The sequence below is a fragment of the Helianthus annuus genome, chromosome 10, assembly GCF_002127325.2.
Source record: "Helianthus annuus cultivar XRQ/B chromosome 10, HanXRQr2.0-SUNRISE, whole genome shotgun sequence".
Taxonomy (NCBI): Eukaryota; Viridiplantae; Streptophyta; class Magnoliopsida; order Asterales; family Asteraceae; genus Helianthus; species Helianthus annuus.
The window spans coordinates 6,406,174-6,426,946 of record NC_035442.2 but is presented as its reverse complement, the minus strand read 5'-3'; the positions used below and the strand labels follow the sequence as shown (position 1 = coordinate 6,426,946).

The window sequence follows — 20,773 nt, the reverse complement described above, 5'->3', positions numbered from 1 at the left end:
AAAACGGAACTTCGCGGAATTTATATATTATATTCTAGTGAGCGTATTTTACTGTTACAAAGCCTCGGGTACGTCAAAGGGTCACTCAGAGGTATAATTAAACATGTTGACACAGTTAACCCCTGTAGTTTGTAATCTCTCACTTTCTTCTGCGTTTCGCTTCCGTACGATCCATGATTTATTCGTTTGAAGGTACGAGCACCATTCAGGGTTACTACACAGTATACTTACCCTTGTTTGACATTTATAACCCTCGAATTTACATACTTTCAAGGTTTGTCAACATTAGTCCTTTATTTAATATGAAACGCCACGTGTAAACTTAAGACACGTGTCAATACATTATTGGACACAAAATTTTGAAGTGTTACAATTGCGTATCATTCCCTTGCAACAACTCTAAAGTAAAATGGTGTCCAGACATAACCGAAGTATTATCTCTTTTTCTTTTAAGATGTCTCGGCCAAAAGTATCTAAGATAAAAGAACATCACAATGAGGAGCAATAATCTTTGATTATAATCCATGAGAAACCTGTCAAAAACAAAAAAAAAAAAAAAAAAAAAAAAAACCTCAAAAACTCAAAAACTACCATTTTACTTAACACATAATTGTTCAAATTACAATGTCATTCCAAAACAACCAAAAACAAAACACATAATGGTTCAAATTACACCAAACACACATAATGTCATACCAAAACAACCAAAAACAAATACCCATATCCCTCCCTACTTGAACATCCCCAGTGTCGTCCCAGTCATCTTAATCCACCCTTTCAACACCTCAGGGTCTGATGGCAATGTCATCCATGCTTGTCTCATGTATGTTAACTGACCAAAGATGTTAAATGCTCCTAAAAACAAGGGATCTATAGGCTCTAACCCAACTGATTTCAACTTCTCATAACATTCATCAATGGATGGTCCTTCCATGTTTTTCACCATATGCTTAAGTGCATCACGCATATCACTAGCCAAGTCATCTAGGGTAATTGAGTTTTTAGATGTTTTAGCCTTTTTCTTGGGCCTAACTTCTGAATCATCATTGGGTCGAACACTAGGTCCCTCATTATTGGTAGGATCTTCATCACCCATTCGAAAACTTTGTTCATGAGAGTCTCCATCATCATCTTCTAAATGAACACTAGCACCTTCTATCTGAAGTGTTTGGACTTGTGGGGATGATGAAACCCCAGATGTTTGGGTGGATGTCCATTGATTACCACTAGTTGCACTACGGCCTTCAAACACAGCTATGAAAAGGTCAGGATGAGGCAATGGTCGTGTTCTCAATGACATTGCCCTTGGGTGACCCTGCGCCAAATTAATAAGGACTATAATAAATACTTTTCTATTCTCATTATTCTTATTAATATTAATATTAATATTAATATAAAACAAGATATTGAATTTTTAAAAATCACACCTTCTTAAAGTCATCCCATTCTTGAGGCGTTAAAGTGAGCATATTTGTTTGTGGGTTGTAGAGATTTTCAGTCTTGTTTCTCAAATAGCACCATCCTACATATTTTGATTTCATGGTATCAAAAGCATTTCTAATTTGCTTTTGATTCAAATCAAATCCAAACTCTTCCTTAAGTTTCGCTCCTACCCTATCCCAAGACTCTCTACGCAAGCTTTGTCCATTTCTACCTACTCCCCCTATTTCTTCAAGACATGTTTCTAACATGCATTTGATAGCCTCATGCGTCCATTGTTGTCGACCATCATTAGTTTCCATCTAAAATTCAATCACAAACAACTTACAATCGTAGCCATCATTCCTTTCAGATCTTCTTTTTTTAAAAAAACAAACGGTCTTTAAGCCCTTATGTCTGCCCGCCTGCAGACATAAGCTCCTTGAAGACATGTTAAGCAAAAACAAACGACCCCTAAGAAACCATGTTGACTTTTTTTTTCCAAATAGTCAACCCTAAGGAAGCCATCTTTGACTATAGACAACGTCCTTTAAAGTTCTAAAGAAATTGATATGACCTTGATAGTCCAATTTGAAGTTACAAGTTCATTCTTTCCACAATATTTTGAAACTATAGTGAAAATTTTAATTTTAAGTATCTAATAATATTTTGCAACTTGTAGGTTTACCTCCACTATTATTTTGTTTCTCTTTTGTTCTTAGGATATATCTTCTTAGTCTTTTAAATACAATTGATATATTTACTTTCTAAATAGTATAGTATTTTCCATTTGAAGAAAATACTATTTTTTTAAAGGAAAATTTCATTAAAACAAACGGCACACCACAAAACCAAGGCAGCTAACCACACGAACAACACCTACATAATTACAAATTTACACCAATCTTGTCAGGAAAACGAAATACCTTTAAGCCTACTATTACACCACAAAAAACCCAAAGCTTTAATATTGCTAATAATATCTTCGATCTTCGCCTCTTTGTTGTTAAAAGCAGCCCCGTTCCTGGCCTTCCAAATGCACCAACATCCAATTCTTATCAACCCCTTGAAGATTTCCATTTTTGGACCATTTAAGCCAACATGTTCGTGGATTTGAAGCAAATCCATGAACTCGAAGAAAAACATAGGAGCCACCTTACACCATCTACTAACATGATTCCAAACCGTATTCGCCACTATACAAGTCGTAAAGATGTGATCAACAGTCTCTATACCTTCGCTACACAACTTACAATTTTCATCATCTAAGAAAATGTTCCGGATTTTCAAAGCTTCCGCCGTAGCAATCCTGTTCATGCTCGCCCTCCACACAAAAATATTGCATTTAGCCGGAAGCCATTTGCAATTGTAATCTTCGACGTTCTCGTTCCGAACCCTGCTACTATTGAGCATTCGTTTCACCACCCCGACACTTGACGGGTGGTCCATAGGACAACCCTTAAAAGGCTTAATTATATGCACATTCCATGTTTTACTCAGTTAATTGTATGAAAATGATAACCACTAGATGGTTTTATGTGTAGGTGTTATAAGGCTCAAGATGCAGGTTTTAGAAGGTTGGATGGATGTCGGGAGTTGCTGGAAATAAAAAGTGAAGGAATTGGATATTTATGGAGAAACAAAGAAGAGATTTCACTGACTACCGTAACCTACGGCTAAGGGTCGTAGGTTACGGCTCCCATGTCCATTTCCGGGTGCATAGCCATAAAACAGGGGAGGAGGGGCATAAAGTTCAGCTGCTAGCCGTAACCTACGGCAGGCGGCCGTAGGTTACGGCTACATCTTGACTTGTTGACTGGCTTGCTAGCCGTAACCTACGGCAGGCAGCTGTAGGTTACGGCGCCGACTGGGTTCCAAATGTAACTTCCACATTAAATGGTCTTTTTATGGAGAATTATGATTCTTAATCATTTTTTTCGGTTACAACCTGCTAGTGAACGAATTCTGGACTATTTCTAGGAACTTGGAGTCAAGAGAACACATCTTATCATCTATCTTTCATCTAGTTTTGTTGGTGATCTTGTTGAACAACATTACCTTCTATTTTTGCATTATGATGTCACTTCAAGCCATGTGTGGCTAAACATTCTATGATTATCTTGGGTTGAAGGTTGTGTAAGACTTGTGCTTTTATTTTATATTTCTAGAATAACAACTCCTTTCTCGTTGAATTGTTTGTTATGGTGCATGATTGATTGTTAGTAAAGTATTAATTTTTGTGCTAAACTAATTAGAAACCATACGCTCTTGGTGTCGTTGGCAATCGAGATATCATGGGTATAGTTAGGCTTGGGTAAGGGTTAATTGATCATCGGGTAACAACCTCATGTTCTAGGAATCCGAGTACTTAGTTCCCTTTCATCACTGCAATTGGTCATACACGAACTATGTCTATGTAGTTCTTTCTAGTTGAATGTTAGCACAAAAGTCGAAGCAAACCGGAAACTCAAGATAGTCATTTGTCTCGAAAATTGTTTACAAAAATCAATTCTCAATTTTGCAATTTATTTAGTCAAACTTAGTTCTAAAACCAATTCACTCAATCAACTCTTGAATTTTACTTTTATTGTCATTAGGTTAATTTTAGTTAACTTAGATAAATCTTCAAATAACACATTTTTCACAAACTCCCTGTGTTCGATACCCACTTACCGCTATCTATTTAGTTGTATTTGGATTAAATTTGATTGTGACCACGACATCACGTCAAATTTTGGCGCCGTTGCCGGGGAGTAGTGCGCAACGTGTGTTATTTTTGTTCTTTTCTTAAGTTTGTTATTTTTCTGGTTTACGCGGGGTGTGTTAGTGTGCAGGTATTTACAGGTGCATGCGTACTAGAAGCTCTCACAAGCTTTCACCACTAGTGTTTGATCCAGAAATCGAGCGAACTTTGCGAGCAAATAGGATTTTACTAAGAGAAAATACAATCAACGGTTCACCAACAACACCAATTACACCAATTACACCACTTCGATACATGGATAGGGATCCACCACCACCACCCACTACGGGTGAACCTACTTCACCATTTATACCAACAACCACTCAACCTTCACCAAATACCATCATTCCACCAAATACTACCAAACCCATCATAATTCAAAATGTTACACCAACCAACACCACACAACCCATTACTACCCAAGAAGAACCAACCATTACCTTTAATCCTTCCACTACTATACCACCATTATCCCATTTCTTCCCGGGTGCGGGCCCATCATATTCAAGCCATACCATAGCACCAAACTCGACCATTGTCCATGCTACATCGTTTCGACCATCAAACCAGTCGGGTTTCCAATACTCGACTCTTCCATTCGGGCAATCTTCGGGAATTCAAGGAGATGGGTATGATGAAGGATTTGAGGAGTTTGAGGGTTTTGATGAAGACGGGTATGCTTACGGGGGTGATGGAGATCAAGGGGAATTCGGTTATATGCAAGGCCAAATGCAAGTGATGCCAAATGTAGGTGGAGTGCAACAACAACAACAACTCATACCTCAACATGTGAGGCCTAGGCCACAAGGGCCACAAATGCAACGTCCGGTACCATTGCAACAAGTTCGTCCACCGAATGTTCAACAACAATTCCAAAGGCCAATTCAAAACCCACCGATGCCACAACAACAATTTCAACAACCAAATGTACCACAAGGGCACATTCCAAGACCAATGGGAGTTCGTCCAAGGGGTAGGTTTGGTGTACCAAGGAGGCATCTTAGAGAGCATGCGAGGGGTATTGAAGCGCATTTTCGGCCGGTGATTACTCACAATCCTTCACCGGTGGTTATTCCTCATAACAACCAAGGAAGAACCTTTGAAGTAAGAACAAATTCTTTACAAAGTTTGCCGAAATACAAGGGGCTAGCAACGGAGGAGCCTTATTTCCATTTGGAGGCCTATGACTCAATTTGCAATACTCTTGGGAGTCAAGGTTTTTCGGCCGATGATGTCAAGTTGGTATTATTTCAATTTTCTTTGGAGGACAAGGCAAAAAAGTGGTTCTACACTTTGCCTTCGGCATCTATTTATACTTGGGCGGAAATGCAACAAATTTTCCTAGACGAATTTTACACCGCCCAAAAGACCAATGATGCTAGGAAGGGGTTGAGGAGTTTCCAACAAAAACAAGGCGAAATGTTCCATGAAGCCTTGGAGCTCTTTAATATGATGATCAAAAATTGTCCGCACCATGGAATTGAGCTTTGGGAGTTGATGAACGCCTTTCATGAAGGGTTGTGTGCTGATGATGCGCGTGATTTAATGTCCATTACAAATGGGACTTTTGGCACAAATTACGAGAATGACGATTGGGAGTTCTTGGAACAAATGGCAATTACTTCAAAGAGGAAAGCTCAAGCATCAAGGAGAGCACGACCGGCCGTTACCCGAACACAAGTGCATGCGGTGGACGATGGTAATGTTCAAACCTCTAATCAAATTTATGATGTTTGTGCTATTTGCAATGAAATAGGTCATGCGGTTGAGAATTGCCAAGGAATGGTGGAAGGCCAATATGAAGAAGTTCATGCGGTACAAGGTCAAGGAGGGGGTGGTAGAAATTATAATATGAATTCTAACACTTACCACCCCGGGTTGAGAAACCACCCAAACTTTCGGTATGGGAACCCTTCAAATCAAGCTAACCCGAATTTCCAAGGAAACCAAGGATTTCAAAGGCAATATCAAACGGGTCAAAGCTCTTCGGGTGGAAACGAAGTAATGGAGATGTTGAAGGCGATGCAAGTTGAAATGCAACGAATGAATCAACGTGATGAGGTTCGGATGCAAAAGGACGAGGCCCGTGATAAAGCGATTCAAACTTTGACCACCCAAATGGGTCAACTTGCAAGTGAAGTGGCGATATTGAAGAAAGCAAAAGGCCAGTTACCAAGTGACACGGTGATAAATCCCAAAAACATTAAAAGTGTTAATATCAATGTGGTAAGCACCGTTCCTAGTACTAAATTTAATGAAACAATGCTAACTTCTTCATATCAAGTGAATGCAGGTTTGGAAAAAGATGTTGAAATCGAGAATGATAAAGAGTATGGAGCGCCAATCGTGCCTATCCGAGTGGGGAAACTAAAAATTCCTCATGCATTGTTGGATTATGGGGCAAGCATGAGTGTGTTACCGGGTGAGCTATATGACATGTACGATTTCGGTCTGCTTGAGGATGTAGACACCATTATGAGCTTGGCGGATGAGAGTTGGAGGCGTCCCCGGGGAATAGTTAAGAGTGTTATGATTCGTTTGGGAGAATTCGAATACCCGGTGGATTTTCTAGTTCTAGACTATGCTTCTACCAAAATGGCAGCACAATAAAGGGTAATCTTAGGTAGACCGTTTCTATACACAACAAATGCTCAAATTAATTGTAGAGATGGGATTATTACCATGACCGAAAAGAAGCGTAAGTTGTCCTTTGATGTTCAAACTAAAGTGATTAGTTATGAATCCATTGAGGGGAAGGGTGGTGAGTCTGGTGATTGTATAAAAAGGTGTTCCAAAGAATGAGAAGAAATCACCCACCGGATCGTGAAGAAAAGAATATGGGTTCAAGCAAGAGCGTATTTGATTACCCACCGAATCAAAACAAGATGGATGCATTTTGCTCAATGGCACAAGGAAGTGATGGAGATGGCAGGAGCCGATTCTTTGAGCCACCATAGATAGGGGTGGCACGGTCTGGCTGAAGACTCGAAACTTAGCGCTGCTTGGGAGGCAACCCGGGGTTTTATATTGATCTTGCTGTTTTTATCTTTCTATGTTTTAGGGCCATGGCGACATTCAAGTGTGGGGAAGATGTACGGATATTTGTGTGAAGGTGGTGATAGGAAGTCGGATTGTCTACAACATCGGTTGTGTCAAACTTCACCAGGTCAATGTACTCTTTCCTTAGTCTTGTTATGTTCTTTAGCTTTGAAATTTTGGTAGTTAGTTGTTTGCTTTTGTTTATGGTTGGGAGGTTTGGGGGTGTATTAGTTTGATGTTATGTTTTGGGGTTGGGCTAGTTGGTGGTGTGTTTAAAAAACAAAAATAATAAAAAAATAATAAAAAAATAATACAAAAAGAAATTTGGGATTTGAGAGTATTAGCGAAAGCTAATGTTTTTAGGTAAAAGCGATCTTCCCCTTAAAACCATACATTGGGACAATGTATCCCAAGTGTGGGGATGGGGGGAAATTTTTGAGAATTTTAAAAATTGTGAAATCAAGCGAAAAATTGTCGAATTTTGAACACTTGATATTGTTCCATTTGACACACCGACACCCATTCCTAGTCTTTTCTTGGTGAGAATTGAGCCACATATGAGTGTTATTGATATTTCTTTGTTTGAGTGGCGGTGTGTGTAGTGTGTTAATAGAACTTGTGTGTGAATACTTGTTAAATCCTAGAGTTAACATGCTTTTGGAAATGATAGGGGACTTTTAGGAAGCCTCGTCTAGATGTGTGAGAGTGCGGGATTGGTGGGTTGGACCTCATATATTACATATATGAGCTTGGTATTCTGAGGGGTGGGGGTTTGGTCTTTAGAAAGCCATGTTTGAGCCTTATACCATTCGGGTGTGACCCAAACCTACTTCCTACAAAATTTTACCTTTTGAGATGACTCGGTTTAGGAGATTTAGGATGTAGTATTGATGTTCTTGTATATATTGTTGAGTTTGATGTGTTATGAAAAAAAATGAAAATGAAAAAAAAAAGAAAAAGAAAAAGTGTTTAGTTGCAATGATAGTTAGAAGTTGATGATGTTTTGTATATAGTTGGTTGTGTTGTTTAGTAGTGGAAATAAAATCGGGTCAAATCAATTAGCTCTTTCATATGTATTCCACCATTTTCCTACCCTTGCACCTAGCCCCGTTACAACCCGTAAGTCCTTCTTGATTCATAAGCATGCTAGATATTTGTTAGGAGGAAACTTGATTCTCATGCAAGCTTATTGTCGCACACGCATACATGCATTGAGTGGTTTAGCATAACATGCTAATTTTTCTTGTCACCGAGAGTTTTTGCGAGGGGTGTGTCTTGTGGTACGATTGAAAGTTAGTAAAAGGACGACACATTTTAGCTTGGTTTGCATAATTGATTGCTTGTGGTTGTGAATAGTCTTGAATGGGTTGCTTGGGACAAGCAACGGGTAAGTGTGGGGATGTGACGGGTGGTCCATAGGACAACCCTTAAAAGGCTTAATTATATGCACATTCCATGCTTTACTCAGTTAATTGTATGAACATGATAACCACTAGATGGTTTTATGTGCAGGTGTTATAAGGCTCAAGATGCAGGTTTTAGAAGGTTGGATGGATGTCGGGAGTTGCTGGAAATAAAAAGTGAAGGAATTGGATATTTATGGAGAAACAAAGAAGAGATTTCACTGACTGCCGTAACCTACAGCTAAGGGCCGTAGGTTACGGCTCCCATGTCCATTTCCGGGTGCATAGCCGTAAAACAGGAGAGGAGGGGCGTAAAGTTCAGCTGCTAGCCGTAACCTACGGCAGGCGGCCGTAGGTTACAGCTCCATCTTGACTTGTTGACTAGCTTGCTAGCCGTAACCTACGGCAGGCAGCCATAGGTTACGGCGCCGACTGGGTTCCAAATGTAACTTCCGCATTAAATGGTCTTTTGATGGAGAATTATGATTCTTAATCATGTTTTTCGGTTACAACCTGCTAGTGAACGAATTTTGGACTATTTCTAGGAACTTGGAGTCAAGAGAACACATCTTATCATCTAGTTTTGTTGGTGATCTTGTTGAACAACATTACCTTCTATTTTTGCATTATGATGTCACTTCAAGCCATGTGTGGCTAAACATTCTATGATTATCTTGGGTTGAAGGTTGTGTAAGACTTGTGCTTTTATTTTATATTTTTAGAATAACAACTCCTTTCTCTTTGAATTGTTTGTTATGGTGCATGATTGATTGTTAGTAAAGTATTGATTTTTATGCTAAACTAATTAGAAACCATACGTTCTTGGTGCCGTTGGCAATCGAGATATCATGGGTATAGTTAGGCTTGAGTAAGGGTTAATTGATCATCGGGTAACAACCTCACGTTCTAGGAATCTGAGTACTTAGTTCCCTTTCATCACTGCAATTGGTCATACACGAACTATGTCTATGTAGTTCTTTCTAGTTGAATGTTAGCACAAAAGTCGAAGCAAACTGGAAACTCAAGATAGTCATTTGTCTCGAAAATTGTTTACAAAAATCAATTCTCAATTTTGCAATTTATTTAGTCAAACTTAGTTCTAAAATCAATTTACTCAATCAACTCTTAAATTTTACTTTTATTGTCATTAGGTTAATTTTAGTTAACTTAGATAAATCTTCAAATAACACATTTTCCACAAACTCCCTGTGTTCGATACCCACTTACCGCTATCTATTTAGTTGTATTTGGATTAAATTTGATTGTGACCATGACATCACGTCAACACTGAAGTTCTCGTCTTTACTGCCAATCCATTTCCATGAATCCGAAGTAGACCTAGAAGAAGTATTATAAAGTAAACTGCACAGCCCAACAAGCTTGTCAACCTCTCGACCGGCCACAACCGGCCTCTTCCAGGCCCATTCATAAATATGCCCACTTCTTTCGGATTTGACCCGCTCAATAATATAATTCTGTACTTTTTCTCCGATTCCAATTTAAAGATTTCCGGAAATTTGTATTTGAGCGATTCATTACAAAGCCACGGATCCAACCATAAAGCAGTGTTATCCCCATTACCAACATTACTTTTAAAGAAATTCCTTAATGGCGTACCTTCGATTTTTGTTTTGGAGAGAACGTCGACGATATTATTCCAAACTCCTCCCATGGATTTTCTATTCGGGATAAAATCCCAGCATAATCTTGTATTATGAATGGCTTCAATAACTTTCTTCCAAAGCGTTCCTTTATCCGATAAGAACCTCCAACCCCATTTTGCTAGAAAGGAGATATTAATATTTTGCAGATTGCTAAGCCCGAGCCCTCCATACTTCTTAGGACTAGTAATCTTCTGCCAAGCCACCCAGTGGAGTTTATTGTTTGTATCATTTGCACCCCATAAGAATTTTCTAACTTTGGCTTCTAAGTCACTTAAAACTTTGACCGGGGCCTTATAAAGATAGAAATAACAAATCGGGAGGCTTTCAAGAACCGACTTGATAAGAGTGACCCTACCCCCCATAGAAAGAAGGGATGCCAATCTCGCATCAAAGATATCATAAACCGAATTCCAATTGGATATCTGATTCATGTTCGCACCGACTTTCAGACCAAGATAATTAAAAAGGAACTTCCCCCACTTGACAACCGATAATATCCGCTGCTTCTCCTAAATCAGCGAACCCCATCCCCAAAGAAAATACTATAGTTTATTTACTTAAATAGTAAGTATTTATATTTAAACTTTGAATTAAAATAGTAGTATATTGAACTTTATGTAATAGTAAATATAAATATATTTAAAATCACTTATGACGAATTAAAATAGTATTGAACTTTATCAGGGTCGGCCCTGAGAATTCATATACCATGTTCGAGCTCGAAAAAACGTGCCCTCGGACCTGAACGAAATAAATAATTTAAACTAGTTTTTCATACAACCGTGAACCGTTAACAATGTAATTAACAAAATACAAAATATTGTATTGGAATGAGTGACATATCGTAAAAATTAATAAGCTAATAGTTAACCAATGATTCGTGAACCCTCCTTGCATTCTTGATAGCAAATTGGTGAATTAACTCTTCACAATTTAAAGCACATCCGAATTCGACAAAAAAAAAGAAAAAAAGAAAAAAAGAATTCAGGCCTAAATTTGACAATCGTTTTGTATAAATTACCAACAATTTAGTCTTCAACACAACAGAAAAAAGGCATGAATTCGATAATAATTAATCGCCTAAACAAGGGTCTGAATTCGACAAAAAGAAACATAATAAATAATAACTAATAAGGGACTAAGGGTCAGGAGTAAATTCGACCAAAAACAAAACTTAACAACTGAATTACTGAACAAGGGCCGATTGACGATTGATGATTTGATATTTACTTGAATGCGTGATCCGTGATCGTGAGACTGAGTTTGTCGAACAGACTCTAGGCTTGGTGGCTCGGGGTTGCGTGCAAGACTGAAATCGAAGAACATGGACTTTGTGGCTTCTGTGCGTGCAGACTCTGTGACTTCTGTGCGTGCAGACTCTGTGAGTTCTTCGTCGAACCAGGTCTGTCTCCTACGACGTTTAAATATCCACAGGCACTAGTTGCCGCCCAACAACATGGACTAATTGTTTTTTTATTAGTTTTTAAAATCATTTGGGTATTGGACTCCCTAACCTAATTCCAATGGGCTAACTAATATAAACCATATGATTTTTTTTTGTAAGTGGGCCTATCATCTTTAGTAATTGTTTGGCTATACTCTATTAATTTTTTTTACATATATAATATCGATTTTTTTTAAAAAAAAATTACGTGCCCTACAAAATCATGGGCCTTGGCCGGTAGTCCTCCCCGCCCACCTCCAGGGTCGGCCCTGAACTTTATGTAATAGTAAATATTTTTAAATCACTTATGACATCATTCGGTTTTGAAAAACGAATGGACAAGTAATCGCGTAATTGTTTGATTAATCCTTCGTTTTCAAACATTGGTAAGTTGATATGGTCAGCTCACGTTTCACCCATTCTTTAAAAAAACGTATTAAAAAACCAAAAGTAACAAAAATTATATATTATATACTTAAAATGTATATGGATCTACAGAATTTCTACTTTTATAAACTAATAGCCAAAATTTTATAACTTTTCATAAAATGTATATATGTTGCGTTCAGAAATCTTTCGATTGATACGTACAAGATTGAAAATATAGATGCCTAAAAAAGTTTATAGTCTTAGCATCACCTTTTTATTTTTGAAAGGTAACACTTTTATATCACAAAGACCCATAGCAAAGTTGCTACCAACCCGATTACGATTTACATTATTACACCGAAAAGATAACTACAATTTGCCTATTTTATTACACTTGTATATTAAATCAATCAATCTATTTCTTTGAACTTTACAAGGCCGGACAGATAGGTTTAGCATTCTAAGCAAAGGTCTAGGGGCCCCAAAAAGTAGGGGTCTCCAATATTTTTTTCATATATTAGACAATGGGGTATGGGGCGGGGGTTTGGGCGTGGGTTGAGGGAAAACACCCAAGGCACCACCCCGGGTGGGCTTGGGTTGGGGCGTGCCCTTGGGGCTTGGCTTTTAAGCCGGGCGTGGGGGGGGGGGGGACATGCTAGCTGTCTTGCTCTTTTTGTATTATTTTTTTTTAACAATCTGCCACACCCAACCCAAGCCCAACCCACGCCCCGCCATACCCCGGGGACACGTAACCAGGCGGTGGGGGAGCTCCCATTCCACGTGTCAACAAATGCCCCAACCCAAGCCCAACCCAATCCCCACCATACCCCATGGTCTTACATGTATATTTAGCCCAAATGGACAAAAACATAGGGAAAGATATAATGACTTATACAAGTAAAGTGTCTAGGTCTCGCAACTGCAAATGACGTGAATGACAATTGGGGGAGAACTTAGGGGTAATTGATTGCATGCGATGATGTAATTTGCGATTGAGTAACCATAAAAAGTAATTTTTGCGATTTGATATTAGCAATTTACAACTTGATTTTGCGATTTGTTATTGCCGATTGATATTCTTTAGGTTCAAGTCTTACAATGGCCCCGACTTTGTAGCTCGCTTAGGGCCTCAAAAAACGCTGAGACGACCCCAGAACTTTGATAGTTTGATTGGACCACATAGTCTAATCAAACTAAAAGAAATAACATTATTTCTTGAAATAGTGCTATATCCTTTAATTTAACAAGAAACTAAAAAAAAAATAATCTTTATTTCTTGAAAATACGAATTACATTGAATAATACAATTTGCACATACAAATAACAGAACAACGAATAAAAGGGGGAAACACTAATTAACACGTTGTCATCTCCAAGATCCTTAAGTGATTTTTTCTTGGATTAAGATAGGATCACTTAAAAGAACATGAACCAGACCCCCCGAGAGAAAATTGGTACCTACAATTTTAAAGCTTAGAAAATTGTCATATGAAAATAGAAGTATAAGGAATTTTTCATTTACTTTGAAAAACAAAACGACTATTTTTTCGTTCATGTTGGAAGAAAACGACTCAAGCCACCAAATAAAAAGTTTGCGTATCCATAGACTCCACACAATAATATGGTATCTAAATTTAATAAATTAATAAAATTAAAAGTGTTGTTGAAAAATAAAATAAAATTAGAGGATTCAGCCGAGCTACAACGAGAGGTCAACCGACCCACAATAAAGAGTCAGCCAAACCAAAATAAGAAGTCAGACAAGCCAAACGAGGAGTCAGAGACCGACGCATCAACCATCTTTTGGCTTTGATACGCCGACGACAGACTCATCAAATATCCTGGACACAAAGACTCTGCGGTGACATTTTAGTAAATCAAATTGGTTAAATGACATTTTCTGGTAATTTTCCTATTTTTTTATTATCAAACGGAGATAAGAACTATAGACATTGACTTTTTCATACATGAATGATGAACCAGTAATAACTTTGACTTTAAATGCAATCTTCCCGTTAGGCTATGGGGTGTGGGGGTCATGAATTGGAACATTATTTCCACATAGGATCATTAATTAAATGGTATACCATCCCTCACATTGATTGATGGTGGTTTCCATGGATTAAACCACGATTACCACGACCCTCCCATTTGATAATTTTAAGACAAAAACAAATTAACAAAAATAAAGGGGATAGTGGTTTGGGTCATGACCACACCCTTAGGGTAGTGGTTTTGAATAATGGATTAAAGATAGATGATGTGGTGCCTATATGGAGGGTCATGGTGGTCATGAGGGTCATGACCACACCCTATAGCCTTAGACCAACAAACCGCCACGCGCCAACCCAAGCGCGTACAGTCAAACTCCACGACCGAATGGCGGTCATCTCATGGCCGCGAAGAGAGACGTGTGTGTTTCTTTTAAACATCCACTGACCCGACCCGTTTTATAAAAAAAAACCCATTTAGGTTTTCTCTTCAAATACTTCCCCCATTCTCATTATCCAATTTCCGAACCCTAAATCACTAAATCCTCTCAATTTCTCTGCCAATATCATCATTCCACCACTCTAGGCTCTCGATCGGTCGATCAATAGCATCAGGTAACGTTTAATTTCATTGATTTTGTTAATTTTGATAATTCTATTCAAGTTTTTGATCGTCATTGTTATCGATCAATTGATGTTTGTGTATTTGTTGTAATTTGTTTATTTGCGGTTTGATCGTACGGATTTTGATCGGAGAGTTTGTTTATAATTTTAGGTTTTTGTTAGAAAGATCTTATCTTTATGTGTTGTAGAGTGATAGTGTAGAGTTTATTTCGATTTTGAAGTTTGAATTAATTGTTTGTGATTTTGTTTTGGTGGTTGTTGTTGGAGGCATAGTGGAAGTGGATGAACAGTTATTTAATTATAAGTGTGATCAACAGTATTTGTGTTGGTTGAGGGTTAGAATAGTTTGTAAGTCTAAAGATTGGATTTTTATGAAGAAGAATTAGGTTTTGTTCTTGATTTTTTGTCAAAATGTTCATGTGATATTATGATAATGAAGATGTAGTTAGGTTAAAATTTTTGGTATCTTTTTTTATCTTTGAATAGCCCTGCTTGCTTGCGGTATGCACATATAATGTATATATGTGTGGATGCTCAGGGGGCAAAAGTGAAAGTGCACTAATTTTAACGTTATTTTACTAATCTCGTGAAAATAACGTTAAAAGAGGGGGATTGTTAATCGTGCATCATGTGGTGGCGTTGATAGCCGAAAGACTAGGGAGTACATGCACTAATTGGCCTTTTTCTTAATTGCCGAGTGTTATGTGTCTTATGTCCAAGGTTTGATGCAAAACTACCATTGAGCCGAGGGTCTCACTGGAAGCAGCCTCTCTATTCTTACGGGGTAGAGGTAAGGTTGTCTACGTCTTACCTTCCTCAGACCCTACCTTAGCTTTGCTATTGATGGGATTTACCGAGTATATATAGGTTTTCACCTATTCTCGGTGTCGTAGTTTTACTAACAAGCACTTACTTATTTATGTGTTTTATATTATTTTTATTTCTATCTTTTGTAGTAGTGGCGTGCTTATATATGTTTTTTTAGAAGCTTATGTCTTGGTTATGGATTTTGGAGCCGGGGGTCTCACTGGAAGCAGCTTCTCTATCCCCTGGGATAGAGGTAAGGCGTGCCTACATCCTACCCTCCCTAGACCCTATCAATAGCTTCGCTATAGGTGGGATTATACTGGGTATGGTTGTTGTTGTTGATGACGATGATGATGATTTGTTATCTTTGAAAGTATGTGATTGCTTTAGATTCCGATCTTGAAACTATGGTTGTATTGAAGTTATTTTAAAGTTTTAACCTTTAATTTTATTGTGACTTTGTGAAGATGAATAATCTTTAATTTCAATGTGACTTGGTGAAGATGAATGATCATGAAGTATTATACAATACTACAATGTTTATTTATCTTTTCATATTGCAAGAGTATCTGATACGCGTTTGTTTTCATGCTGGTAAATAAGACAATGAGTACCCAGGGACAACAAGTTATGAAGTATGCAAGAAACGTTAGGCGAAGGAAAGGCGTGCTGGATCTTAACGTTCCTCCAGTTGAAAGCCTTGAGCAAGCCCTTTCAGTGGATGACGGTGTTCAAGGTTTATTATCATTATCTGCTACTCCAGTGATTCCTAGTGGTCATGTTCATCAGCCAGCTGGATCCACACTACCTGCAGCAATTGACGTTGAAGAATTGGATGATGAAGTCATCATATCATCGCCCACAGCATTTGAAGAAGTAAGTTTTATACGCTAGCGGAGCGCTTTGCTTGTTTTATCTAGCTATATCATTTGGGTTCATATCATTGATTTGTACTTTGACTTTAGGCTAAAAAGAAATCACGGAGAAGGACAGTGATTGATGTCGATGCAGGTAAGATTACGACCGTCAACATACCCTTGCTAGTGCACTAAACCGTTATTGCGGTAAAATATCGGGCATCGGTCAAGGACCGGTATTTGAGAAATAGGTTATCGCGGTGGGATATCGGTAATTTTTATATCATGTAGAATTTATATCTATAGCAATTTAACACTTAACAATTCAATATACTCTCCTATCATTAACAAATTAACCTTTTGCAACTTGCAAAACACTAACAATTGTAGCAAGTAGGAACTGGCATTTAACGCTAACAATTAACAACTAAGACTTAAAACACTCATAGCGGCAATAAGAAGAAAGACGGATGGCAAAACCAAGAAGAAAGGTACTGATATCGGGAAAATCGGTGATATATCGGTCAAAGATCGATCAGATATCGGTCAATGTCGTCGATAATATCGGTACAGGTATTCTGACAGATATCTTTCACCGATATTTTACATGGGGACCGATAACCAATATGTCGGTGATATATCATTTTTTATTTGTTCATATCGTCGATGTTATTACGGGCATAACGTAAAGTGCTTACAAGTTAATGGTGAGGGGCATATGTAAAAGTATATAGTTAGTTTTTATTAAAGGTGTGCAAATGCTTTAACAATATAAATGATTGAAAATTCAAGAGAATTTTCGGCTATATTGAGAGGTTGGATTGTTACTATATCATGTCGTATCATATCATATCATCCTATGCTTTACAGCACAATTAATTAATGTGATGTATATAGCAGAAGAAGTTGCTATTGCGATTGGTATTAACCAGGCGAACAAGCGTAGAAGAGGTCATCCAGATCCATCAACCATCAATTGTGAACTCTACGTGAATTTGGAAGGAAGTAGTGGCTCTATGGTAACGAAATCTTTTATAGCATTTTATCATATTTTGTTCTGTTTTGTTCGTGGTCGTTCATTAAGGAATAAACTTGTTCATGAACTGTTCACGAACGCTTACCGAACGAGATTTCGTGTTTGTTCATTAAGGAAACGAATGTGTTCATGCACTGTTCATGAACATTTACCAAACGTAAACGAACAGCAGAAGACAAACAAATGTTCATGAACATACATGAACACAAACGGACGTTCATGCACACAAACAAACATATATTCATTTTAGAATAAAAGCTGCATTTCTCATCACAAAGATTACGAAGAATCCACAAAAAATAAATAAGTACTTAACATAATTATCCGAACCTAGTTGACATAAATGTCATAAAAATAACTAACACAAAAATAAAAAAAAATTCTCAAGATTTAACACAAACTGAAATTGAAATAGTCAAATGAGATATGTTTTCGAAGGCGTATAGTATAACTAGGGTTTCAATATTAGAAAAAAAAAGCTAAAACCAATAATAAAAATATAACATATAAACCCTTTAAGTGAACAATCACAAATGCACATAAACGAGCGAACATAAATGAACACATTACCGAACGTAAACGAACGCATCCTCTGTTCATGTTCGTTCGTTTAGCTTAACGAACATAATTTCTTGTTCGTGTTCGTTCATTTAACAGACGAACGAACATAAACGAACTACCTGCCGAACAGTTCGCGAACTTTTCGCTAAAAGTTATTGTCGTTTTTTCTGTAGTGGCAGAAGGATAGAGCACAGTACATTGCACCACCGCCACCGCCGCCACCACCACCACCAAAGGAACCGACGTTCAGCTGTCCTGTTTGTATGGGTTCATTGGTTGAGGAAGTGACCACAAAGTGTGGTCACATCTTTTGCAAGGCGTGTATCACGGCCGCAATAAAAGCTCAGCATAAATGCCCCACATGTAGGCAGAAACTTACGACCAAAAATCTTATTAGGGTTTACCTCCCTACCACCAAGTGAATTCAAGGTGTGTATACCTAATCTTTTAAACTATTTATCGCAATCTAGGACGCTTGACCTATTATCACTTATCAGTTATAATAACCATGTTCAAATTGCCTTCTCTAATCTAATAGTATTTTTGAAATGGTATTTCAGACCACTCTATTTTAGAGCCGAGTCCCTTTCCTTTTCGGGATTATTTTTTTTTTGGATCATATTAATAAGGATGACCTGTTTGCATTATACCTTTACAACTTATAACACTGATTTGATCCCAGAAATCTTGTATTTTTTTAATCTAATTTTGTCTTTCTTGGAGGTTAATTTTGATAATTGAGGAAATTTTACGCTCTTTTCTAGAGCCTGTAATGCTCAATTTTACCTAGGGATGAGCTTTTTTCCCAAATATCCGTACCCGTATTTTTTTAGGTATCGGTACCCTGTTTTATTGATATCGGTATTTGGTACTTTGACTACTTTTGGTATTGGTATCGGTACTGGTACGGTAAAAAATGGTACTGGTACCGAATTCTATATAGAACTTAAGAAATCTTTTTATATTATGTTTTATTTTATATTATGGTATTTATGGTACTTGTATCGATTTTACCTATTTGGTACCCGTATCGTATTGCTACTCATATCAGTTTTACCTATTTGGGTACCTGTACTACCGATTTAAACCATTTGGTACCTGTACGAGTGCTCAACAAATATAAAATAAAAAAAGGTACCAAAGCGGTTAACCGTACCGATACCTGTACCAATATATTCGGTATGGTATTCGGTACCCAAGTTTTGTTCAAATTCTGTACTGGTACTGTACCGATCCCATCCCTAGCTTTGCCTCCTACTGACGTATAAATGACAACATACCCAGTTTTTTTTTTTTTTTTTTTTTTTTTTTTTTGTAATAAATGGTTTGAATTGTATGCTGATGGGGCTTTTTGTACTGATGACAGGACATTTGTTATAGGTTGCTTGTGGTAAGGGGGTAGAAGGAAGGATATATGCAGGTAGGAAAGGAGTCTGAACTAATTGAATGATATTATGGACCACAATTGTGTTGTATCTTGTCACCTCAGGGTGCTTGATCTTCTTATGTGTGAACCCTTATGGCAGTTCATTGGTCTTGTTTTCTTTTCTTTTCTTTTCTTTTTTATAATATTTTGGTGGGTTGTAAACGTGTTATTCGGGTATGGGTTGTAAAAGATGGGTTAAATGTGTCATAAACAGGTTAGCGGGTTGACCTGATTACTTAAACATGTTGGCGGGTCTAGTTGTTTAATTGAATGGGTTATAAACAAGTCAACTTGAACATGACCCCCTGTGCTTAATCGAACAGATCAACTCGAATACCCGTTTATTGAACGAATTAGACGTTGGGTTAACCCAACGTATTTTTGTGTCTACCTTTTTGACCAATCGGCCAACGTTCCACCGCCCTCCTCTCCTCCACAACGCCGCCAATTAACTTATGATTCCCCGATGTAAAAAAGTCACTCTCCACAATCATTCAGAGGTCGAATCAAACAATACTTTACTGGCTTAGCACTTACTTAGTCACAGGTTGCAACACAACCCCCAAGTATTTTATCAAGTAAAGAAGAAAATAGGTTATGAGCTTAGATTAAGTTATCTTTTATTTGAACAATTTAGTTATGGAAACAATTAAAAAAAATTTAAAGGTCGACAATTGTAACAAGGGCATGTCTTTTTTTTTTTTTAAGTAATCGTTAGTTTGAGTTTCTGAGGTCGACCTCCATTGACATATTAAATCTTTATTTCTAAAATCCGTTAGCCTGAGTCCCTCAACTTTCCAATTAACATCAACGTATCCCCCTCTGTCTGGTCAACGTTAGTTTGACCGTTAATGAGAGAAGGGTATTTCGGTAACTCCCCTCCCCCCCCCCCCTCTCCATTCACCCCACCACCACGACCATTCTTCGGCAACTATGGCCACCACCCTTTCTTTAGAATCTGCAACCAGTGGCAAAGCTTGAGAATTCCAACAGGATGGTTGAAAACGTGTAACCAAAAATTTCTATAAAACTGGGTGGTCAAAAACGTATATACCCAAAAATTTCTATACGAAAACTATTTACTCTCCACTACTGAGCAAAAAGTTCGGCGGGGTCGGCCGCCCCCACAAAGCTACGCCCTTGTCTGCAACTATCTTCTTTCTCCTCATAAACCTCGAAGAAAAATAAAGGTTTTCTATGCACTGATTTCGTCTCAAAATGTTGAAAAATGTTATTAATAGTCGTCAAAAAACACGTTTTGTCTTCTGGGTTTTCAGGCAGTGATGATATAAACAAGAATAGTTGAACTATTTGATAAATGTGCAGTCTTTGCTTATGATTTGGGCTTTTTAAATACTAGGTTTAACATTTTGTGACAAAAAGATGGATT

General features: G+C 37.7%; 1 protein-coding gene and 1 non-coding gene across 3 annotated transcripts; one reads left to right on the top strand and one right to left on the bottom strand.

The window, feature by feature from the left end:
- Positions 1 to 5,537: 5,537 nt before the first annotated feature.
- Positions 5,538 to 5,643, bottom strand: LOC118483490. Its single transcript, XR_004870779.1, has one exon. It is a non-coding gene; the product is annotated as a small nucleolar RNA R71 (small nucleolar RNA).
- An 8,886-nt stretch (positions 5,644 to 14,529) lies between these two features.
- Positions 14,530 to 19,545, top strand: LOC110883890 (E3 ubiquitin-protein ligase RNF4). 2 transcript variants are annotated; one of them, XM_022131554.2, is made up of 6 exons: positions 14,530 to 14,687; positions 16,107 to 16,379; positions 16,469 to 16,514; positions 17,261 to 17,379; positions 18,131 to 18,386; positions 19,324 to 19,545. In XM_022131554.2, the coding sequence occupies exons 2-5, from the start codon at positions 16,110 to 16,112 to the stop codon at positions 18,377 to 18,379; spliced, it is 684 nt and encodes a 227-aa protein (XP_021987246.1). In that variant the 5' UTR covers positions 14,530 to 14,687; positions 16,107 to 16,109; the 3' UTR covers positions 18,380 to 18,386; positions 19,324 to 19,545. The 2 variants fall into 2 exon arrangements, with proteins under 2 accessions (XP_021987246.1, XP_021987244.1); XM_022131552.2 differs by having other exon boundaries at positions 17,258 to 17,379.
- Positions 19,546 to 20,773: the final 1,228 nt, after the last annotated feature.